This window comes from Oncorhynchus masou, chromosome 33 (assembly GCF_036934945.1).
Source record: "Oncorhynchus masou masou isolate Uvic2021 chromosome 33, UVic_Omas_1.1, whole genome shotgun sequence".
Lineage (NCBI taxonomy): Eukaryota > Metazoa > Chordata > Actinopteri > Salmoniformes > Salmonidae > Oncorhynchus > Oncorhynchus masou.
The window spans coordinates 5,076,669-5,102,803 of NC_088244.1; the positions used below are offsets into that span (position 1 = coordinate 5,076,669).

Sequence of the window (26,135 nt, forward strand, 5' to 3'; positions counted from 1 at the left end):
CCTTTCCAAATCATGTCAACACTTTTGAATTTACCACAGGTGGTCTCCAAATCAAGTTGCAGAAACATCTCAACGTCTTGAGCCAAGGGTCTGAATACTTTTTAAAATATTTTTTTATAAATTCGCAAACATTTCTAAAAACCTGTTTTTTGCTTTGTCATTATGGGGTATTGTGTATAGATTGATGGGGATTTTTTATTTTATTTAATCCATTTTAGAATAAGGCTGTAAGGTAACGTGGGAAGGGTTCTGAAAACTTACTGAATCCACTGTATGTATCCTGTCTTTTTATAGGAAAGCCTGCTTCTCACACAGACGCGCACATTGTCGACACAACTGAGAAAGAAACATCAGTAATCAAATAAATAAATGACATTACACCATCAACTATTCTCCTTTACACTAAATTAACTCTAGGAGTTCTCCTGTCTGTTTCCTCTACGCCATTAACGTCCAGTACATACTGTGACATGAAAAAAAAACCACAACATTTATAGAGAAAATTGGCCTAAATAACCAAATAAACTGAAATATATAATAGGATAGAATTAGAAGGAAAAGAACACGAGGAAAGTCAACAGTATCAACAGTTCTTGTTGATCAGACCGTAGTGATGAGGTCATCAGACAGAACCACCAATGAGTAGCAGTTCTAATCAACAGTATCAACAGTTCTTGTTGATCAGACCGTAGTGATGAGGTCATCAGACAGAACCACCAATGAGTAGCAGTTCTAATCAACAGTATCAACAGTTCTTGTTGATCAGACCGTAGTGATGAGGTCATCAGACAGAACCACCAATGAGCAGCAGTTCTAATCAACAGTATCAACAGTTCTTGTTGATCAGACCGTAGTGATGAGGTCATCAGACAGAACCACCAATGAGCAGCAGTTCTAATCAACAGTATCAACAGTTCTTGTTGATCAGACCGTAGTGATGAGGTCATCAGACAGAACCACCAATGAGCAGCAGTTCTAATCAACAGTATCAACAGTTCTTGTTGATCAGACCGTAGTGATGAGGTCATCAGACAGAACCACCAATGAGCAGCAGTTCTAATCAACAGTATCAACAGTTCTTGTTGATCAGACCGTAGTGATGAGGTCATCAGACAGAACCACCAATGAGTAGATCTCCAGCAGCAGTTCTAATCAACAGTATCAACAGTTCTGATTGATATTGACAGGGTCAATTGATCCCTGTTCAATTCAATTTAAACTTCACACACAGAGATGGCATTGTCCATCCACATGCGTTCTATCCACATATAACAGAGGAAAACCGTGTCAGTCTGCAAATACACTGAGTATGCCAAACATTAAGAACACTCCTTCCTAATATTGAGTTTAGAGGTCGACCGATTCATCGGTTTGGCCGATTAATTAGGGGCGATTTCAAGTTTTCATAACAAATAGGTCATTTTGGCATTTTGGACGCCGATTATGGCCGATTACATTGCAATCCACGAGGAGACTGAGTGGCAGGCTGACCACCTGTTACTCCACGAGGAGACTGCTGACCACCTGTTACTCCACGAGGAGACTGCGTGGCAGGCTGACCACCTGTTACTCCACGAGGAAACTGAGTGGCAGGCTGACCACCTGTTACTCCACGAGGAGACTGCTGACCACCTGTTACGCGAGTGCAGCGTCAAAAGGACTTTGGGGCTGCAAGGAGCCAAGGTAAGTTGCTAGCTAGCATTTAAAAAAATCAATCTTAACATAATCACTGGTTAACTACACGGTTGATGATATTACTAGTTTATCTATCTTGTCCTGCGGTGCCTGTTAATTTATCATCGAATCACAGCCTACTTCAACTTCGCCAAACGGGTGATTTAACAAAAGCACCATTCGTGAAAAAAGCACAATCGTTTCACAAATGTACCAAACCATAAACATCAATGCCTTTCTTAAAATCAATACACAGAAGAATATATTTTTTTACCTGCATATTTAGTTAAAAGAAATTCATGTTAGCAGGCAATATTAACTAGGGAAATGGTGTCACTTCTCTTGCGTTCTGTGCAAGCAGAGGCAGGGTATATGCAACAGTTTGGGCCGCCTGGCTCGTTGCAAACTGTGTGAAGACCGTAATTATTTTGCCAGAATTTTACATAATTATGACATAACATGGAAGGTTGTGCAATGTAACAGGAATATTTAGACTGATGGATGCCACCCGTTAGATAAAATACGTAACGGTTCAGTATTTGACTGAAAGAATAAACATTTTGCTTTCGAGATGATAGTTTCCGGATTCAACCATATTAATGACCTAAGGCTCGAATGTCTGTGTGTTTATTATAATTAAGTATATGATTAGATATTTGATAGAGCAGTCTGACTGAGCGATGGTAGGCAGCAGCAGGCTCGTTAGCATTCATTCAAACAGCACTTTCCTGCGTTTGCCAGCAGCTCTTAGCAATGCTTGAAGCACAGCACTGTTTATGACTTCAAGCCTATCAACTCCCGATATTAGGCTGGCAATACTATAGTGTCTATAAGAACATCCAATAATCAAAGGTATATGAAATACAAATGGTAGACAGAGAAATAGTCCTAAACTTCCTATAATAACTACAACCTAAAACTTCTTTCCTGGGAATATTGAAGATTCATGTTAAAAGGAACCACCAGCTTTCATATGTTCTCATGTTCTGAGCAAGGAACTGAAACGTTAGCTTTCTTACATGGCACATATTGCACTTTCTTCTCCAACACTTTGTTTTTGCATTATTAAAACAAAATTGAACATGTTTCATGTTTTTATTTGAGACTAAATAAGATTTTATTTATGTATTATATGAAGTTAAAATAAAAGTGTTCATTGTTAATTCAGTATTGTTGTAATTGTCATTATTACAAATATATATAAGAATTGGCCAATTATTCGGTATCAGCTTTTTTGGTCCTCCAATAATCAGTATCGGCGATGAAAAATCATAAGCGGTCGACCTCTAATTGAGTTTCATCCCATTTCCGCCTCATTTCATCGGGGCATGGACTCTACAAGGTGTCTAAACCGTTCCACAGAGATGCCGGCCGATGTTGACTCCAACGCTTTCCACAGTTGTGTCCAGTTGGCTGGATGTCCTTTTGGGTGGTGGACCATTGTTGATACACACAGGAAACTGTTGAGTGTGAAAAACCCAGCAGCAGTGTAGTTTTTGACACAAACCGGTGCGCCTGTCACCTACTACCATCTCAGTGTGTTTCATGCTTTAGGACAGAATAACCCCGAGTGGTGCAGCGGTCTAAGGCACTGCATCTCAGTGCTGGAGGCATCACTACAGACACCCTGGTTCGATCCCGGGCTGTATCGCAACCGGCCGTAATCTGGAGTCCCATAGTGTGGCGCACAATTGGCCCAGCGTCGTCCGGGTTACGACGTCATTGTAAAATAAGAATGTGTTCATAGCTGACTTGCTTAGTTAAATAAAGGTTCATTAAAAAGGAAAAGGCAAGTACTCACCAGTTTAAAATCCTGAATGCTACATATGAAGTAGGGAGTGTTGGTCCTGCGGCTCTCCATATATACACAATCTGAAACACAGAGAGAGAGACAGTTAGAGGAGACAGCAGCAGCTCTAGCTGTGTGAGATGGGGCGGGACTCGGTGTGAGAGTGGGCGGGACAGTTAGAGGATGATAGACAGAGGAGACAGCAGCAGCTCTAGCTGTGTGAGAGGGGGCGTGACTCGGTGAGAGGGGGCGGGACAGTTAGAGGATGATGGACAGAGGAGACAGCAGCAGCTCTAGCTGTGTGAGAGGGGGCGTGAGAGGGGGCGGGACTCGGTGTGAGTGGGCGGGACAGTTAGAGGATGATAGACAGAGGAGACAGCAGCAGCTCTAGCTGTGTGAGAGGGGGCGGGACTCGGTGTGAGAGTGGGCGGGACAGTTAGAGGATGATAGACAGAGTAGACAGCAGCAGCTCTAGCTGTGTGTGAGGGGGCGGGACTCGGTGTGAGAGTGGGCGGTACAGTTAGAGGATGATAGACAGAGGAGACAGCAGCAGCTCTAGCTGTGTGAGAGGGGGCGTGAGAGGGGGCGGGACAGTTAGAGGATGATAGACAGAGGAGACAGCAGCAGCTCTAGCTGTGTGAGAGGGGGCGTGACTCGGTGAGAGGGGGCGGGACAGTTAGAGGATGATAGACAGAGGAGACAGCAGCAGCTCTAGCTGTGTGAGAGGGGGCGGGACTCGGTGTGAGAGGGGGCGGGACAGTTAGAGGATGATAGACAGAGGAGACAGCAGCAGCTCTAGCTGTGTGAGAGGGGGCGTGAGAGGGGGCGGGACTCGGTGTGAGAGTGGGCGGGACAGTTAGAGGATGATAGACAGAGGAGACAGCAGCAGCTCTAGCTGTGTGAGAGGGGGCGTGACTCGGTGAGAGGGGGCGGGACAGTTAGAGGATGATAGACAGAGGAGACAGCAGCAGCTCTACCTGTGTGAGAGGGGGCGGGACTCGGTGTGAGAGTGGGCGGGACAGTTAGAGGATGATAGAGGAGACAGCAGCAGCTCTAGCTGTGTGAGAGGGGGCGGGACTCGGTGTGAGAGTGGGCGGGACAGTTAGAGGATGATAGACAGAGTAGACAGCAGCAGCTCTAGCTGTGTGAGAGGGGGCGGGACTCGGTGTGAGAGTGGGCGGGACAGTTAGAGGATGATAGACAGAGGAGACAGCAGCAGCTCTAGTTGTGTGAGAGGGGGCGGGACTCGGTGTGAGAGTGGGCGGGACAGTTAGAGGATGATAGACAGGCCGACAGGGTGAAAAACACACAAACAGACAGACAGAGACATATACACAGATAGACAGAAACTTCAAGTATTGTATTCACATCCAGCAGCAGCTTTGACAGACTAGGGTTTGTGTATTATATATATATATATCTGTGTATTATATAGGAGGATTGAGTCTCAGTGTATTATATAGGAGGAGATAGCAGCAGTCAGTGTATTATATAGGAGTTGTTTGCATCAGTCTCAGTGTATTATATAGGAGTTGTTAGCAGCAGTCTCAGTGTTTTATATAGGAGTTGTTAGCATCAGTCAGTGTATTATATAGGAGTTGTTAGCATCAGTCAGTGTATTATATAGGAGTTAGCATCAGTCAGTGTATTATATAGGAGTTGTTAGCATTAGTCTCAGTGTATTATATAGGAGGGGTTAGCAGCAGTCTCAGTGTATTATATAGGAGTTAGCATCAGTCTCAGTGTATTATATAGGAGGAGTTAGCATCAGTCAGTGTAATATATAGGAGTTAGCATCAGTCTCAGTGTATTATATAGGAGGAGTTAGCAGCAGTCTCAGTGTATTATATAGGAGTTGTTAGCATCAGTCTCAGTGTATTATATAGGAGTTAGCATCAGTCTCAGTGTATTATATAGGAGGGGTTAGCATCAGTCTCAGTGTATTATATAGGAGGGGTTAGCAGCAGTCTCAGTGTATTATATAGGAGGAGTTAGCATCAGTCTCAGTGTAATATATAGGATGAGTTAGCATCAGTCTCAGTGTATTATAAAGGAGCTGTTAGCATCAGTCTCAGTGTATTATATAGAAGGAGTTAGCATCAGTCTCAGTGTATTATATAGGAGTTAGCATCAGTCTCAGTGTATTATATAGGAGGAGTTAGCATCAGTCTCAGTGTATTATATAGGAGTTGTTAGCATCAGTCTCAGTGTATTATATAGGAGTTGTTAGCATCAGTCTCAGTGTATTATATAGGAGGAGTTAGCATTAGTCTCAGTGTATTATATAGGAATTGTTAGCATCAGTCAGTGTATTATATAGGAGTTGTTAGCAGCAGTCTCAGTGTATTATATAGGAGTTGTTAGCATCAGTCTCAGTGTATTATATAGGAGTTGTTAGCAGCAGTCTCAGTGTTTTATATAGGAGTTGTTAGCATCAGTCAGTGTAATATATAGGAGTTGTTAGCATCAGTCTCAGTGTTTTATATAGGAGTTGTTAGCCCTCTGAAAAGCCTCTTTCCTCCAGTCAGATTCAATTGGAATGTGAGTAATAGGATTAAGTCGTTTGTTGGATGCAGGACAAGGGCCCGGTCCCAAATAGCACCCTATTCCCCCCTACATAGTGCACTACTTTAGACCAGAGCCCTACGGGACCCTATTCCCTACATAGTGCACTACTTTAGACCAGAGTCATATGGAACACTATTCCCTACATAGTGCACTACTTTAGACCAGAGCCCTATGGGACCCTATTCCCTACATAGTGCACTACTTTAGACCAGAGTCCTATGGAACACTATTCCCTACATAGTGCTCTGGTCAAAAGTAGTGCACTATGGGTGCTATTTAGGACTCAAGCTTGTTGCCTTTCAAAAGCAAACAGCAGAAACAGAAGAAGCTTTAAGGGGAAATTATTATATTGTTCCATTTAAAGTGGAGAGGCAGTGTCATAAGGCTGTTTACTACTGGTCTCACACACACACACACACACACACACACACACACACACACACACACACACACACACGAGTACCACTCCCCCTGCACCCCACCAAACTAAATCTTACGCAGTTACCCCCTGCCTAACTATGTCGTCCAGTTACCGCACAAGTTGACGGATGTGTGTGAACCTCTCTCTCTCTCTCACACACTCCCGTACCCCCCTTCCTCTCATTTCTCGATGTGGCCAAATGACATGACCCTATTCAGGGCCTCCTCGGCCAACGCAACTCTGGTGCATTGTGTGTGTGGATGGGGACCAGACCAGGTAGACCAGGGGTCGGGATGTAACACAGACCAGGTTAGACCAGGGGTCAGGATGTAACACAGACCAGGGGTCAAGATGTAACACAGACCAGGGGTCAAGATGTAACACAGACCAGGGGTCAAGATGTAACACAGACCAGGGGTCAAGATGTAACACAGACCAGGGGTCAAGATGTAACACAGACCAGGGGTCAAGATGTAACACAGACCAGGGGTCAAGATGTAACACAGACCAGGGGTCAAGATGTAACACAGACCAGGGGTCAAGATGTAACACAGACCAGGGGGTCAAGATGTAACACAGACCAGGGGTCAAGATGTAACACAGACCAGGGGTCGGGATGTAACACAGACCAGGGGTCAAGATGTAACACAGACCAGGTTAGACCAGGGGTCAGGATGTAACCCAGACCAGGGGTCAAGATGTAACACAGACCAGGGGTCGGGATGTAACACATACCAGGGGTCAGGATGTAACACAGACCAGGGGTCGGGATGTAACACAGACCAGGGGTCAAGATGTAACACATACCAGGTAGACCAGGGGTCAGGATGTAACACAGACCAGGGGTCGGGATGTAACACAGACCAGGGGTCAAGATGTAACACATACCAGGTAGACCAGGGGTCAGGATGTAACACAGACCAGGGGTCGGGATGTAACACAGACCAGGGGTCAAGATGTAACACAGACCAGGGGTCAAGATGTAACACAGACCAGGGGTCGGGATGTAACACAGACCAGGGGTCGGGATGTAACACAGACCAGGGGTCAAGATGTAACACAGACCAGGGGTCAAGATGTAACACAGACCAGGGGTCGGGATGTAACACAGACCAGGGGTCAAGATGTAACCCAGACCAGGTAGACCAGGGGTCAGGATGTAACACAGACCAGGGGTCGGGATGTAACACATACCAGGGGTCAGGATGTAACACAGACCAGGGGTCGGGATGTAACACAGACCAGGGGTCAAGATGTAACACATACCAGGTAGACCAGGGGTCAGGATGTAACACAGACCAGGGGTCGGGATGTAACACAGACCAGGGGTCAAGATGTAACACAGACCAGGGGTCAGGATGTAACACAGACCAGGGGTCAGGATGTAACACAGACCAGGGGTCGGGATGTAACACAGACCAGGGGTCAAGATGTAACACATACCAGGTAGACCAGGGGTCAGGATGTAACACAGACCAGGGGTCGGGATGTAACACAGACCAGGGGTCAAGATGTAACACAGACCAGGGGTCAAGATGTAACACATACCAGGTAGACCAGGGGTCAGGATGTAACACAGACCAGGGGTCAAGATGTAACACAGACCAGGGGTCGGGATGTAACACAGACCAGGGGTCGGGATGTAACACAGACCAGGGGTCAAGATGTAACACAGACCAGGGGTCGGGATGTAACACAGACCAGGGGTCAAGATGTAACACATACCAGGTAGACCAGGGGTCAGGATGTAACACAGACCAGGGGTCAAGATGTAACACAGACCAGGGGTCGGGATGTAACACAGACCAGGGGTCGGGATGTAACACAGACCAGGGGTCAAGATGTAACACAGACCAGGGGTCAGGATGTAACACAGACCAGGGGTCAAGATGTAACACAGACCAGGTAGACCAGGGGTCAAGATGTAACACAGACCAGGGGTCAAGATGTAACACAGACCAGGTAGACCAGGGGTCAAGATGTAACACAGACCAGGGGTCGGGATGTAACACAGACCAGGGGTCAAGATGTAACACATACCAGGTAGACCAGGGGTCAAGATGTAACACAGACCAGGGGTCAAGATGTAACCCAGACCAGGGGTCAGGATGTAACACAGACCAGGGGTCGGGATGTAACACAGACCAGGGGTCAAGATGTAACACAGACCAGGGGTCAAGATGTAACACAGACCAGGGGTCAGGATGTAACCCAGACCAGGGGTCAAGATGTAACACATACCAGGTAGACCAGGGGTCAGGATGTAACACAGACCAGGGGTCGGGATGTAACACAGACCAGGGGTCGGGATGTAACACATACCAGGGGTCAGGATGTAACACAGACCAGGGGTCGGGATGTAACACAGACCAGGGGTCAAGATGTAACCCAGACCAGGTAGACCAGGGGTCAGGATGTAACACAGACCAGGGGTCGGGATGTAACACATACCAGGGGTCAGGATGTAACACAGACCAGGGGTCGGGATGTAACACAGACCAGGGGTCAAGATGTAACACATACCAGGTAGACCAGGGGTCAGGATGTAACACAGACCAGGGGTCGGGATGTAACACAGACCAGGGGTCGGGATGTAACACAGACCAGGGGTCAAGATGTAACACATACCAGGTAGACCAGGGGTCAGGATGTAACACAGACCAGGGGTCAAGATGTAACACAGACCAGGGGTCAGGATGTAACACAGACCAGGGGTCGGGATGTAACACAGACCAGGGGTCAAGATGTAACACAGACCAGGGGTCGGGATGTAACACAGACCAGGGGTCAAGATGTAACACAGACCAGGGGTCAAGATGTAACACATACCAGGTAGACCAGGGGTCAGGATGTAACACAGACCAGGGGTCGGGATGTAACACAGACCAGGGGTCAAGATGTAACACAGACCAGGTTAGACCAGGGGTCAAGATGTAACACAGACCAGGGGTCAAGATGTAACACAGACCAGGTTAGACCAGGGGTCGGGATGTAACACAGACCAGGGGTCGGGATGTAACACAGACCAGGGGGTCGGGATGTAACACAGACCAGGGGTCAAGATGTAACACAGACCAGGTTAGACCAGGGGTCGGGATGTAACACAGACCAGGGGTCAAGATGTAACACAGACCAGGGGTCAAGATGTAACACAGACCAGGGGTCAAGATGTAACACAGACCAGGGGTCAAGATGTAACACAGACCAGGTAGACCAGGGGTCAAGATGTAACACAGACCAGGGGTCAAGATGTAACACAGACCAGGGGTCAAGATGTAACACAGACCAGGGGTCAAGATGTAACACAGACCAGGGGTCAAGATGTAACACAGACCAGGGGTCAAGATGTAACACAGACCAGGGGTCGGGATGTAACACAGACCAGGGGTCAAGATGTAACACAGACCAGGGGTCAGGATGTAACACAGACCAGGGGTCAAGATGTAACACAGACCAGGGGTCGGGATGTAACCCAGGGTTACCAGCTAGTAGCCAACTCTACTTTCCTACATAATCTGAAAGAAAAACATTCCCATTTTCTACTTCCAGCTAGTTTCTACTTCACAAAGATCAGAATGAATGATTCCAATACTATTTCAGGTCTCTTTGTAAGCAGAAATATCAAGAGGTTTATCTGAATGTTTTAATCAAAGGTAGACGAATTGATTCTGCTTGGAAAAATATTAATTATAAAGGGCTCACATGCACACAAAGACAGGCGCACGCACACACACACACACAAAGACAGGCGCACACACACACACACACACACACACACACAAAGACAGGCGCGCACACACACACACACACACACAAAGACAGGCGCACACACACACACACACACGCAAAGACAGGCGCACACACACACACAAAGACAGGTGCACGCACACACACACACACGCAAAGACAGGCGCACACACACACACACAAAGACAGGTGCGCACACACACACAAAGACAGGCGCACAAACACACACAAAGACAGGCGCACGCACACACACAAAGACAGGCGCACGCACACACACAAAGACAGGCGCACACACACGCAAAGACAGGCGCACACACACACACACACAAAGACAGGCGCACGCACACACACACAAAGACAGGCGCACGCACACGCACACACACACACACACACACGGTGAAGGTTGTACGGAAAGCACATTCATCTCATTTTACTGTTGCTTCAAATAGTACACATGTAATGATCCAAAACCAATCAATGTGTCGCGGAAATATGACCTCGGACATGAGCAGCCTCTGGAGGGGAGAGGACATGTTAACTGCCACGCGGGGGGCGGGGGGACGGGGGGCGGCCTCCGTGCCCTCTCTGAACCTGTCTTTACATAATATAGAAGCCTTACAGACCGACCGTTAGCATTTCACAGTCACTGACATGCAACCGTTAGCATTTCACAGTCACTGACATGCAACCGTTAGCATTTCAAAGTCACTGACATGCAACAGTTAGCATTTGACAGTCACTGACACGCAACCATTAGCATTTCACAGTCACTGACACGCAACCGTTAGCATTTCACAGTCACTGACATGCAACCGTTAGCATTTCACAGTCACTGACATGCAACTGTTAGCATTTCACAGTCACTGACACGCAACCGTTAGCATTTCACAGTCACTGACATGCAACCGTTAGCATTTCACAGTCACTGACATGCAACCGTTAGCATTTCACAGTCACTGACATGCAACCGTTAGCATTTCACAGTCACTGACATGCAACCGTTAGCATTTCACAGTCACTGACATGCAACCGTTAGCATTTCACAGTCACTGACATGCAACTGTTAGCATTTCACAGGCACTGACACGCAACCGTTAGCATTTCAAAGTCACTGACATGCAACTGTTAGCATGTCACAGTCACTGACATGCAACCGTTAGCATTTCACAGGCACTGACACGCAACCGTTAGCATTTCACAGTCACTGACATGCAACCGTTAGCATTTCACAGTCACTGACATGCAACCGTTAGCATTTCACAGGCACTGACTTGCAACCGTTAGCATTTCACAGTCACTGACATGCAACCGTTAGCATTTCACAGTCACTGACATGCAACCGTTAGCATTTCACAGTCACTGACATGCAACCGTTAGCATTTCACAGGCACTGACACGCAACCGTTAGCATTTGAAAGTCACTGACACGCAACAGTTAGCATTAGCATTTATGGAAGCACTGATGTAGCTGGAGAGATGTTGGCCAAGTCCCAAATGCCACCTTATTCCCTACAAAATGCACTACTTTTGACCAGAGTCCTATGGGCAGGAGGAGAGGGGAGGTGGTCTTTAGGAGGTAGGAGGAGGAGAGGTGGTCTTTAGGAGGTAGGGAGGTGGTATTTAGGAGGCAGGAGGAGGAGAGGGTGGTCTCTAATAGGTAGGAGAGAGGAGGTGGTCTTTAGGAGGTAGGAGAGGTGGACTTTAGGAGGTAGGAGGAGAGGTGGTCTTTAGGAGGTAGGAGAGGGTCTTTAGGAGGTAGGAGGTGGTCTTTAGGAGGTAGAAGGAGGAGAGGTGGTCTTTAACAGGTAGGAGAGGAGAGGTGGTCTTTAGGAGGTAGGAGAGGAGAGGTGGTCTTTAGGAGGTAGGAGGAGGAGAGGTGGTCTTTAGGAGGTAGAAGGAGGAGAGGTGGTCTTTAACAGGTAGGAGGAGGAGAGGTGGTCTTTAACAGGTAGGAGGAGGAGAGGTGGTCTTTAGGAGGTAGGAGAGGTGGTCTTTAGGAGGTAGGAGAGGAGAGGAGAGGTGGTCTTTAGGAGGTGGGAGAGGTGGTCTTTAGGAGGTAGGAGAGGAGAGGAGAGGTGGTCTTTAGGAGGTGGGAGAGGAGAGGAGAGGTGGTCTTTAGGAGGTGGGAGTGGAGAGGAGAGGTGGTCTTTAGGAGGTAGGAGAGGTGGTCTTTAGGAGGTGGGAGAGGTGGTCTTTAGGAGGAGGAGAGGTGGTCTTTAACATGATGATTGGAGACCCTGTCTCAGGATCAGAACACATCAACATGCAGAGAGACAAGGACTCTCCACAGAGGGAGAGAAGAGGACTGTCTAGACCACAGAGAGAGAAGATGACTGTCTAGATCACAGAGAGAGAAGAGGACTGTCTAGATCACAGAGAGAGAAGAGGACTGTCTAGATCACAGAGACAAGAGGACTGTCTAGACCACAGAGAGAGAAGAGGACTGTCTAGACCACAGAGAGAGAAGAGGACTGTCTAGATCACAGAGAGAGAAGAGGACTGTCTAGACCACAGAGAGACAAGGACTCTCCACAGAGAGGGAGACAAGAGGACTGTCTAAATCACAGAGAGACAAGGACTCTCCACAGAGAGGGAGACAAGAGGACTGTCTAAATCACAGAGAGACAAGGACTCTCCACAGAGAGGGAGAGAAGAGGACTGTCTAGACCACAGAGAGACAAGAGGACTGTCTAGACCACAGAGAGAGAAGAGGACTGTCTAGATCACAGAGAGAGAAGAGGACTGTCTAGACCACAGAGAGACAAGGACTCTCCACAGAGAGGGAGACAAGAGGACTGTCTAAATCACAGAGAGACAAGGACTCTCCACAGAGAGGGAGACAAGAGGACTGTCTAGATCACAGAGAAAAGAGGATTGTCTAGATCACAGAGACAAGAGGACTGTCTAGATCACAGAGAGACAAGAGGACTGTCTAAATCACAGAGAAACAAGAGGACTGTCTAAATCACAGAGAGACAAGAGGACCGTCTAAATCACAGAGAGACAAGAGGACCGTCTAAATCACAGAGAAACAAGAGGACTGTCTAAATCACAGAGAGACAAGAGGACTGTCTAAATCACAGAGAGACAAGAGGACTGTCTAAATCACAGAGAAACAAGAGGACCGTCTAAATCACAGAGAGACAAGAGGACCGTCTAAATCACAGAGAAACAAGAGGACTGTCTAAATCACAGAGAGACAAGAGGACTGTCTAAATCACAGAGAGACAAGAGGACTGTCTAAATCACAGAGAAACAAGAGGACCGTCTAAATCACAGAGAGACAAGAGGACCGTCTAAATCACAGAGAGACAAGAGGACCGTCTAAATCACAGAGAAACAAGAGGACTGTCTAAATCACAGAGAGACAAGAGGACCGTCTAAATCACAGAGAGACAAGAGGACTGTCTAAATCACAGAGAGACAAGAGGACTGTCTAGATCACAGAGAGACAAGAGGACCGTCTAAATCACAGAGAGACAAGAGGACCGTCTAGATCACAGAGAAACAAGAGGGCCGTCTAGATCACAGAGAAACAAGAGGGCCGTCTAGATCACAGAGAGACAAGAGGACCGTCTAAATCACAGAGAAACAAGAGGACTGTCTAAATCACAGAGAGACAAGAGGACTGTCTAAATCACAGAGAGACAAGAGGACCGTCTAAATCACAGAGAGACAAGAGGACCGTCTAAATCAGAGAGACAAGAGGACTGTCTAAATCACAGAGAGACAAGAAGACCGTCTAAATCACAGAGAGACAAGAGGACTGTCTAAATCACAGAGAGACAAGAGGACCGTCTAAATCACAGAGAGACAAAAGGACTGTCCACAGAGAGGGAGAGAAGAGGACTGTTGAGAAAACACACACAGAGACAAGAGGACTGTCTAAATCACAGAGAGAGAAGAGGACTGTAATTCACAGAGAGAGAAGAGGACTGTAATTCACAGAGAGAGAAGAGGACTGTCTAGAAAACCCATGTGGATCTAGTTTAATAATTCAGAGTGCTTCAGTCAGACTCTCCTGATTCATGCTGCTTCAGGGTGTTCCAATAGAATAGCCAACTACCAATGTATTTGAAGAAACTGAATGAACAATAGGTGACAACCGTTTTAAAGTGTAACGAATGACAGTTCATTTATGGGGAAACAAGTCGGGCTGACCCCAATTAGTCGACTGGTCCATTGTCTGGTCGTTAGGCTGTTGGTCGACCGAGAATGTTTTAGTCGAAAAGTAACAAATAAATAAATAAAAAGTTTGAGTCAAAAGTCAAAAGTTTGAATTCACCTACTCATTCAAGGGTTCTTTTTTCCACCATTTTGTATTAATAGTGAAGAAATTAAATAACACATAGTCATGTAGTAACCAAAAATATGTTAAATCAAAATATATTTTATATTTAAAATTCTTCAAAGTAGCCACCCTTTGCCTTGATGACCGCTTTGTCACCTGGAATGCTTTTCCAACAGTCTTGAAGGAGTTCCCACATATACTGAGCACTGGCTGGCTGCTTTTCCTTCACTCTGCGGTTCAACTCATCCCAAACCATCACAATTGGGTTGAGTGTATCGCTGCAGAATGTTGTGGTAGCCATGCTGGTTAAGTGTGCCATGAATTCTAAATATGCTTCACGGTGGGAACCATACATGCAGAGATCATCCTTTCATCTACTCTGCGTCTCACGGTGGTTGGAACCAACAAATCTCAAATTTGGACTCATCAGACCAACGGACAGATTCCCACCATCCATTTAATGTCACTTGCTTATGTTTCTTGGCCCAAGTAAGTCTCTTCCTCTTATTAGTATCCTTTACTAGTGGTTTCTTCTGAACAGTTGATGTTGAGATGTGTCCGTTACTTGAACTCTGAAGCATTTATTTGGGCTGCAATTTCTGAGGCTGGTAACTCTGATGAACTTGTCCTCTGCAGCAGAGGTAACTCTGGGTCTTCCTTTCCTGTGGAGGTCTTCGTGAGAGACAGTTTCATCATAGCGCTTGATGGTTTTTGCAGCTACACTTGAAAAGCTTTCAAAGTTCTTGAAATGTTACGGATTGACTGACCTTCATGTCTTAAAGTAATGGACTGTCGTTTCTTGCCATAATATGGACTTGGTGTTTTACCAATTAGGGCTATATTCTGTATACCACCCCTACCTAGGAAAGAAACAAGGCACACCTGTTAATCGAAATGCATTCCAGGTGACTACCCCAGGTGACTACCCCAGGAAGTACACAGTTGATTCAAATAATCAAAAGCTTGATGATTGATTGATTATTCTAATCAGCTGGGTAGTGCTCGGGCAAAAATAAATAAATAAAATGTGCACCCCTTGGGGTCCCCAGGACCAAGGTTGGGAAACGCTGGTGTAAAGTCTTAAAGACTGACGTGTGTGTGTGTGTGTGTGTGTGTGTGTGTGTGTGTGTGTGTGTGTGTGTGTGTGTGTGTGTGTGTGTGTGTGTGTGTGTGTGTGTGTGTGTGTGTGTGTGTGTGTGTGTGTGTGTGTGTGTGTGGAAAGGGAGCCACAGGCCCTTTGTAGACTAGGCTATTGCTTTTACCCAGCTGTCACAGGCCCTTTGTAGACTAGGCTATCAATTTAACCCAGCTCGTCGGCTGTCACAGGCCCTTTGTAGACTAGGCTATCTCTTTAACCCAGCTAGCCTTAGCCGGCTGTCACAGGCCCTTTGTAGACTAGGCTCTCTCTTTAACCTCTTGGAACTCTAGGGGCAGTATTTCATTTTTGGATAAAAAAAACGTTCCCGTTTTAAACAAGATATCTTGTCACGAAAAGATGCTTGACTATGCATATAATTGACAGCTTTGGAAAGAAAACACTGACGTTTCCAAAACTGCAAAGATATCTGTGAGTGCCACAGAACTGATGCTACAGGCGAAACCAAGATGAAACTTCAAACAGGAAATTAGCAAAATTTTTGAAGCGCTGTTTTCCAATGCCTCCTTATATGGCTGTGAATACGCCCTGAACGAGCCTACAATTTCTGCCGTTTCCCCAAGGTGTCTGCAGCATTGTGACGTATTTGTAGGCATATCATTGGAAGATTGATCATAAGAGACCACATTTACCAGGTGTCCGCTAGGTGTCCTGCGTCGAAATTGGTGCGCAAACTTCAGCTGCAAGTATTTTTCCATGTGATTGAGAGGAGAAAGCAGACTTCCACGAACGATATATCAATGAAGAGATATGTGAAAAACACCTTGAGGATTGATTCTAAACAACGTTTGCAATGTTTCAATCGATATTATGGAGTTAATTTGGGAAAAAGTTTGGCGTTTTGGTGACTGAATTTTCATTTTTTTTGGTAGCAAAACGTGATGTACAAAACGGAGCGATTTCTCCTACACAAAGAATCTTTCAGGAAAAACTGAACATTTGCTATCTAACTGAGAGTCTCCTCATTGAAAACAAAGGTAAATTATTTTATTTGAATACTTTTCTGGTTTTTGTGAAAATGTTGCCCGCTAAATGCTACGCTAGCTATCAATACTCTTACACAAATGCTTGTTTTGCTATGGTTGAAAAGCATATTTTGAAAATCTGAGATGACAGTGATGTTAAGAAAAGGCTAAGCTTGAGAGCTAGCATATTTATTTCATTTTATTTGCTATTTTTATGAATAGTTAACGTTGCGTTATGCTAATGAGCTTGAGGCTATAACTGGATACAGGTTTTTTTCGGAGCCAAACGTGAACTAAACGGAGCGATTCGTCCTATACAAATAATATTTTTTGAAAAACTGAACATTTGCTATCTAACTGAGAGTCTCCTCATTGAAAACATCTGAAGTTCTTCAAAGGTAAATGATTTTATTTGAATGCTTTTCTTGTTTTTGTGAAAATGTTGCTGGCTGAATTCTAGGCTTATAGATATGCTAGCTATCAATACTCTTACACAAATGCTTGTTTAGCTATAGTTCAATAGCATATTTTGAAAATCTGAGATGACAGTGTTGTTAACAAAAGTCTAAGCTTGAGAGCAAATATATTTATTTAATTTCATTTGCGATTTTCATGAATAGTTAACATTGCGTTATGCTAATGAGCTTGAGGCTATAAATAGGATCCCGGATACGGGATTGCTCGTCGCATGAAGTTAACCCAGCTAGCCGGCTGCCACAGGCCCTTTGTAGACTAGGCTCTCTCTTTAACCCAGCTAGCCGGCTGCCACAGGCCCTTTGTAGACTAGGCTATCACTTTAACCCAGCTAGCCTTAGCCGGCTGTCACAGGCCCTTTGTAGACTAGGCTATCGCTTAAACCCAGCAGCCACAAGTTCACAACCACGAGGGGAGAGTGAGCTTAGCAGCAAACTGCTAAAATCGTCGCGTTAAGATCATTAGAACCTTCCACTTACGATGAATCTTTAGTAGCCGAGCTGTTTCCCAGAGCCTTCGTTAGTAACGTTGCTGTTAAAAACCTTTCGTGATCCAGACTACTCTTAGAGCAGGCAAAGTGCATCGTCAGATGCTTTCTGACCAAAACATCTTGATTCTATCTGTCCAGACTGCTGATAACTTTAGAATGAAGTTCAATACAAAAACATTTGCAATTTACAAAAATATTTGCAATTGTTACCAACAAGTGAAGGATAAATGATGCTTTAAATGAAAACAGAGATGACTGCACTGAGAGATGATAATCTACATGTACCTATATATCTATATACCTATATATCTATATACCTATATATCTATGTGTGGCTCAGTCGGTAGAGCATGGCGCTTGCAACGCCAAGCGTCGTGGGTTCGTTTCCCACTGGGGCCACCCATATGTAAAAGTAGTGGCCCCAGCCGACTTGTAAGTCGCTTTGGACAAAAGCGTCTGCTAAATGGGATATATTATTATTATATTATTATATTATATATCTATATATATGGACAACTGAATGTTCACTGGTGGTTCGGGAGCGTTGGAATAGTAACCAAAAGGTTGCTGGATCAAATCCCCGAGATAACAAGGTAAACATCTGTCATTCTGCACCTGAGCAGTTAACCCACTTGTCAATTAAGGCAGCCCCCCGAACACACACACACACCTCTCTGAGTCCCCCCCACACACACACCTCTGAGACCGCCCCCATCCACACACACACCTCTGAGTCCCCCCCCTCCCACACACACACCTCTGAGTCCGCCCCCCACACCTCTGAGTCCCCCCCCCACACACACACACTCTCTGAGTCCGCCCCCCACACCTCTGAGTCCCCCCCACACACACACCTCTCTGAGTCCGCCCCCCACCTCTGAGTCCCCCCCACACACACACCTCTCTGAGTCCCCCCTCCCACACACACCTCTCTGAGTCCGAGGGTTTGATTGTAAATGAGGAAGACACGTTTCAGTTGAATGTATTCGGTTGGACAACTGACTATTTATTTTTTAATACTTTTATTTAACCAGGTAGGCCAGTTGAGAACATCTCATTTATAACAGCGACCTGGCCAAGATAAAGCAAAGCAGTGCAGAGACAAACAGAGTTACACGTGGAATAGCTATCTGTCCTTCCCCAAATCGTGTTCCATTTTGTGACAAGGCTACTGTCCAACTTCTGCCTCAAGGTGTTTCATGATGTGTGACAACGTGTGTGCAATGATGTGCCCAAACTGTGATTCAGAGCATTGTTATTGGGTTAGCATAAGCTGCCTTCTCATTAGCCTATTTCAGTGGTGGAATGTACTTCAGTGAAAGTACTACTTGAAGTAGTTTTTTGGGGGTATTTGACAACTTGTTGAATACTTAGCAGGACAGAAAAATGGTCCAATTCACATATTTATCAAGAGAACCTCCCTGGTCATCTCTACTGCCTCTGACCTGGTGAACTCACTAAACACAAATGATTAGTTTGTAAATTATGTCTGAGTGTTGTTGTTGTTGTCTTGTGAGTGTTGTCGTGTTGTGAGTGTAGTTGTCTTGTGAGTGTTGTTGTGTTGTGAGTGTTGTGTTGTTGTGTTGTTGTGTTATGATTGTAGTTGTGTTGTTGTGTTGTGAGTGTTGTGAGTGTTGTTGTGTTGTTGTGTTGTGAGTGTCGTTGTGTTGTTGTGTTGGAGGTGTTGTGTTGTAGTGTTGTGAGTGTTGTTGTGTTGTGAGTGTTGTTGTATTGTTGTATTGTTGTGTTGTGACTGTTGTTGTGTTGTTGTGTTGTGAGTGTCGTTGTGTTGTGAGTGTTGTTGAATTTTTGTGTTGTTGTGTTGTATTGTTGTGTTGGAGGTGTTGTTGTATTGTTGTGTTGTTGTATTGTTGTGTTGTGACTGTTGTTGTGTTGTAGGTGTTGTGTTGTTGTGTTGTGACTGTTGTTGTGTTGTTGTATTGTTGTGTTGTTGTGTTGTATTGTTGAGTTGTTGTGTTGGAGGTGTTGTTGTATTGTTGTGTTGTAGGTGTTGTGAGTGTTGTTGTGTTGTGAGTGTTGTTGTGTTGTGAGTGTTGTTGTGTTGTGTTGTGAGTGTTGTTGTGTTGTTGTGTTGTGAGTGTTGTGAGTGTTGTGAGTGTCGTTGTGTTATGACTGTTGTTGTGTTGGAGGTGTTGTGTTGTAGTGTTGTGAGTGTTGTTGTGTTGTGAGTGTTGTTGTGTTGTGAGTGTTGTTGTGTTGTGAGTGTTGTTGTATTGTTGTATTGTTGTGTTGTGAGTGTTGTTGTGTTGTTGTGTTGTGAGTGTTGTGAGTGTCGTTGTGTTGTGACTGTTGTTGTGTTGTAGGTGTTGTCTTGTGTTGTGAGTGTTGTTGTGTTGTGAGTATTGTTGTGTTGTGTTGTGAGTGTTGTTGTGTTGTTGTGAGTGTTGTGAGTGTCGTTGTGTTGTGACTGTTGTTGTGTTGTTGTGTTGGAGGTGTTGTGAGTGTTGTTGTATTGTTGTTGTTGTGTTGTATTGTTGTGTTGTTGTGTTGAGGTGTTGTTGTGTTGGAGGTGTTGTTGTGTTGTTGTGTTGTTGTGTTGTGACTGTTGTTGTGTTGTAGGTGTTGTGTTGTTGTGTTGTAGGTGTTGTGTTGTTGTGTTGTGACTGTTGTTGTGTTGTTGTGTTGTGTTGTATTGTTGTGTTGTTGTGTTGGAGGTGTTGTTGTATTGTTGTGTTGTAGGTGTTGTGTTGTTGTGGTGTGACTGTTGTTGTGTTGTTAGTGTTGTTGTATTGTGAGTGTTGTTGTATTGTGACTGTTGTTGCTACCCGCCGCCCCAAAATATCTCTCTAGTACCTGTTCAGTCTTCAGTATTTTGGGGGAATAGTTCTAACTGTTCCTGTTAAGATTTGAATGGAGAAAGCTGATCCGAGAACAGCGTCGTCTTTGGATCCTGTCAGTACCAGACACCTGGTCTAACGACGCCCTTACTGAACAGTCTCTCCGCGTGTTTGTTTTGGTGAAACACTTCAGCAGGTAAATAACGGTTGATTGAATTTAAATACATAAAAGGGAGCTCCAGCCGGTGACGCCTCCACATACAATTGAAGAAAATGATCAAGTATAACACAATAAAGTTTAACAGCTTATTTCCATTGTGGTCCCTTTAAAGGGGGGGAATTACAACCAGGTTAAAGGGCAATAGTTGTGGCAACAGACAAAAAAAACAAAAAAATGTTTTTCCCGATGCAACTGGTATGATCATTTTAAATGCTGAAGTGACATCTCATCTCACCATTCTAAGCAGCCCTCCCGAGAAAACACCATTCTAAACAGCACACCTGGGACAACACCATTCTAAACAACACACCCAGGGACAACACCCTTCTAAACAACACACCTGAGACAACACCATTCTAAACAACACACCTGAGAAAACACCATTCTAAACAGCACACCTGGGACAACACCATTCTAAACAACACACCTGGGGAAACACCATTCTAAACAGCACACCTGGTAAAACACCATTCTAAACAGCACACCTGGGGAAACACCATTCTAAACAGCACACCTGGGACAACACCCTTCTAAACAACACACCTGGGACAACACCATTCTAAACAGCACACCTGGGACAACACCCTTCTAAACAACACACCTGGGACAACACCCTTCTAAACAACAGACATGGGACAACACCATTCTAAACAGCACACCTGAGAAAACACCATTCTAAACAACACACCTGGGGAAACACCATTCTAAACAGGGGACCTGGAGAAACACCATTCTAAACAGCACACCTGGGGAAAACACCATTCTAAACAACACACCTGAGACAACACCATTCTAAACAGCACACCTGGGGAAACACCATTCTAAACAGCACACCTGGGGACACACCATTCTAAACAACACACCTGGGGAAACACCATTCTAAACAACACACCTGAGACAACACCATTCTAAACAGTGGCCTATGCACTTGAATGGTGAATGGGAGGCACACTTCAATTACCAGTTGAGAAATAAAAATAGTAGCTCTGTTTAAATCGTGGTCATCAAAACAGTTAACACGCGATTGATTTTAGAACTGTTGCAATGACTGGGCTAAAATAAAAGCGCGTTTCACGACAGCAGCAATGAGCTGAGGGGAAATTCCACTCAAAATAGCTTCTGCATACTGTGTGATAAAATAAGACAGACAGTACAACATGATGACTAACGGAAATACACAAGCACCAATTTAGTTCCACAAAATTATGCAAATGAACCTGTCGACCGATAAGCATGACGGTCAAATGCATTTCCATCCACAGGTATAAAAAAAAGCGAAAGAGTTGTTTTTTTCTCCCGGTCGATTTAGACGGCAACAACTGTATTTATCGGCTTTTAATTATTCTTTTTTTTTAAGGGCCAAATAACGGCTACGCGGAAACCCTGGACAACTGTAATCTGATCTGGTGGCAGCCATTTGTACTGTCATGTATTGCTACACTGCTGATTGTGCTAAATTAACCTGCCTGAATATTCATGAGAGAGGTGGAAAAAGGGGGGGAGTTACTCCTTTATCACCACCCACTCCTGCCTCTCCTCAGCTGTGCCCCCCGTTCCTGCCTCTACTCAGCTGTGCCCCCCCATTTCCTGCATCTGCTCAGCTGTGTCCCCCCCCTCCTGCCTCTCCTCAGCTGTGTCCCCCCCCTCCTGCCTCTCCTCAGCTGTGCCCCCCCCCCTCCTGCCTCTCCTCAGCTGTGCCCCCCCCCTCCTGCCTCTCCTCAGCTGTGTCCCCCCATCCTGCCTTTCCTCAGCTGTGTCTCCCCCCTCCTGCCTTTCCTCAGCTGTGTCCCCCCCCCCTCCTGCCTCTCCTCAGCTGTGCCCCCCCCCCCCCCTCCTGCCTCTCCTCAGCTGTGCCCCCCCCCTCCTGCCTCTCCTCAGCTGTGTCCCCCCATCCTGCCTTTCCTCAGCTGTGTCTCCCCCTCCTGCCTTTCCTCAGCTGTGTGTCCCCCTCCTGCCTCTCCTCAGCTGTGTCCCCCCCTCCTGCCTCTCCTCAGCTGTGTCCCCCCTCCTGCCTCTCCTCAGCTGTGTCCCCCCTCCTGCTTCTCCTCAGCTGTGTCCCCCCCTCCTGCCTCTCCTCAGCTGTCCCCCCCTCCTGCCTCTCCTCAGCTGTCCCCCCTCCTGCCTCTCCTCAGCTGTGTCCCCCCCTCCTGCCTCTCCTCAGCTGTCCCCCCTCCTGCCTCTCCTCAGCTGTCCCCCCCTCCTGCCTCTCCTCAGCTGTCCCCCCCTCCTGCCTCTCCTCAGCTGCCCCCCCCCTGCCTCTCCTCAGCTGTGTCCCCCCCTCCTGCCTCTCCTCAGCTGTGTCCCCCCCTCCTGCCTCTCCTCAGCTGTCCCCCCCTCCTGCCTAACCTTAGCTGAGTCCCATTCTCCTGTGAGGCAGGTCTAATTTAAAACACCTCTAGACCAAATAAAGCAACAACTTGAAAACCCTGCACTCTCACGCACTCATACACACAGAGAAAGCAAGGCTTCGGGAGCTGGCTGGCACCTCAGTTTACTGATCCTCAAATTAAAGAGCTGGAGGAATGCAAAAATAGAACCACAGGGATGCTGGAGGGAGAGAGGTAGGAGGAGGGGAGGGAGAGGAGGAGGGAGGGGAAGAGGAGGGAGGAGAGAGAGGAATGGGGGGGACCCCCAGAGCCCCAGGAAAGCATCACAATTAAACCCAACCAAATCATGAGAAAACAAAAAGATAATTACTTGACACATTGGAAAGAATTAAGAACAAAAAAAACAGAGCAAACTGGAATGCTATTTGGCCCTAAACAGAGAGTACACAGTGGCAGAAAACCTGACCACTGTGACTGACCCAAACTTAAGGAAAGCTTTGACTATGTACAGACTCAGTGAGCATAGCCTTGCTATTGAGAAAGGCCGCCGTAGGCAGACATGGCTCTCAAGAGAAGACAGGCTATGTACACACTGCTCACAAAATGAGGTGGAAACTGAGCTGCACTTCCTAACCTCCTGTCAAATGTATGACCATATTAGAAACACATATTTCCCTCAGATTACACAGATCCACAAAGAATTAGAAAACAAACTCCTCCCATTTCTACTGGGTGAAATACTAGTGTGACATCACAGCAGCAAGATGCGTGACCTGTTTCCACAAGGTCAACCAGTGAAGAACAAACACCATTTTAAATACAACCTATATTTATGCTTATTTATTTTCCGTTTTGTACTTTAACTATTTGCACATCTTCACAACACTGTACATATACATATTTGAAATGTCTTTATTCTTTTGAAACTTCTGTGAGTGTAATGTTTACTGTTCACTTTTATCATCTATTTCACTTGCTTTGGCAATGTTAACATATGTTTCCCATGCAAATAAAGCTCTTGAATTGAAAGGAAGCGGGGGGGGGGCAGGAGTCGGCTGACAAGTCTCCTCTCTCATCACTGCTATTGTGACTTCCTGTTGGGTATCAAGAACCTCAAGGTTAAAACTCTACCATCTCACGACTATGACTCCTCAACACACCAGGGCAGAGGGGGATCCCTCAGCCCACCAGGGCAGAGGGGGATCCTCAGCCAACCAGGGCAGAGGGGGATCCCTCAGCCCACCAGGGCAGAGGGGGATCCTCAGCCAACCAGAGCAGAGGGGGATCCTCAGCCAACCAGGGCAGAGGGGGATCCTCAGCCAACCAGGGCAGAGGGGGATCCTCAGCCAACCAGGGCAGAGGGGGATCCTCAGCCAACCAGGGCAGAGGGGGATCCTCAGCCAACCAGGGCAGAGGGGGATCCTTAGCCAACCAGAGCAGAGGGGGATCCTCAGCCAACCAGGGCAGAGGGGGATCCTCAGCCAACCAGGGCAGAGGGGGATCCTCAGCCAACCAGGGCAGAGGGGATCCTCAGCCCACCAGGGCAGAGGGGATCCTCAGCCAACCAGGGCAGAGGGATCCTCAGCCAACCAGGGCAGAGGGGATCCTCAGCCAACCAGGGCAGAGGGGGATCCTCAGCCAACCAGGGCAGAGGGGATCCTTAGCCAACCAGGGCAGAGGGGATCCTCAGCCAACCAGGGCAGAGGGGATCCTCAGCCAACCAGGGCAGAGGGGGATCCTCAGCCAACCAGGGCAGAGGGGGATCCTTAGCCAACCAGGGCAGAGGGGGATCCTCAGCCAACCAGGGCAGAGGGGGATCCTCAGCCAACCAGGGCAGAGGGGGATCCTCAGCCAACCAGGGCAGAGGGGGATCCTCAGCCAACCAGGGCAGAGGGGGATCCTCAGCCAACCAGGGCAGAGGGGGATCCTCAGCCAACCAGGGCAGAGGGGATCCTCAGCCAACCAGGGCAGAGGGGGATCCTCAGCCAACCAGGGCAGAGGGGGATCCTTAGCCAACCAGGGCAGAGGGGGATCCTCAGCCAACCAGGGCAGAGGGGGATCCTCAGCCAACCAGAGCAGAGGGGATCCTCAGCCAACCAGAGCAGAGGGGGATCCTCAGCCCACCAGGGCAGAGGGGATCCTCAGCCAACCAGAGCAGAGGGGATCCTCAGCCAACCAGAGCAGAGTGAACCCCCACATGGTTCAACCATTCAACCTTATTCCCTCTGCAACAGCACAGCCAGGCCAGGAGCTTGTAGTGCTGATCTAGGATCAGGTCTCCCCCGTACATATAATTGTATTCATTATGATCAAAAAAAAAAAAAAACTCTACTGATCTTAGATCACTAATGGTAGTGTGCATCAGCTGACAAGTCCCTTGGGTAGCAACAGAACAGAGGGTCAGACAAGTCAAGTCTTCGCAAATGAGAAATCTGCACCCGACGGAGGCGGTCAGTCGACAGTTGGTTAGATTTCACGACAAGACATCATCCAGGCTTTTTTCACTATCGCTCGATGGGGATACACACAGAGTGTCTAGTCTACACCGTGTGTAGCCGTTAGCGATCATGCTAATGATAACTGACTGTTGGTAGATGGGAAAGGCTCCCCCCCCCCCAAAAAAAACCTCCTCAATTAAATGTTAACCACAAAGTAGCCTATCAGAATGTCAGAATACCTGTCAGAATGATATCATGATTATTTGCATCTACTTGTTTTGCAAACTCTGCAAATCACGAGGGCTTCAGAAACACAGCGAACCAGACAGCTGTCTCTGGCACACTGGAATTAAAGGGTAACGACACCCAAAACACACATTTTTCCCCAACTTCAAAAGCGATCTCTCTCTCTTATCTCCCTCACTAGCTTTAAGCACCAACTGTCAGAGCAACTCACAGATTACTGCACCTGTACATAGCCCACCTATATTTTAGCCCAAACAACTACCTCTTTCCCTACTGTATTTAATTTATTTATTTTGCTCCTTTGCACCCCATTATTTTTATTTCTACTTTGCACATTCTTCCATTGCAAATCTACCATTCCAGTGTTTTACTTGCTATATTGTATTTACTTTGCCACCATGGCCTTTTTTTGCCTTTACCTCCCTTATCTCACCTCATTTGCTCACATCGTATATAGACTTGTTTATACTGTATTATTGACTGTATGTTTGTTTTGCTCCATGTGTAACTCTGTGTCGTTGTATGTGTCGA

The 26,135-nt window shown here is 46.5% G+C and overlaps 1 protein-coding gene across 1 annotated transcript in view; it reads right to left on the minus strand.

The window, feature by feature from the left end:
* The window catches only part of LOC135527707 (arginine-glutamic acid dipeptide repeats protein-like), a 259,138-nt gene that overhangs the window by 163,632 nt on the left and 69,371 nt on the right, over nucleotides 1-26,135 (minus strand). Inside the window, 1 exon segment of the mRNA XM_064956220.1 lies at nucleotides 3,476-3,546. Within this exon segment, the coding sequence (XP_064812292.1) occupies nucleotides 3,476-3,546 (71 nt within the window).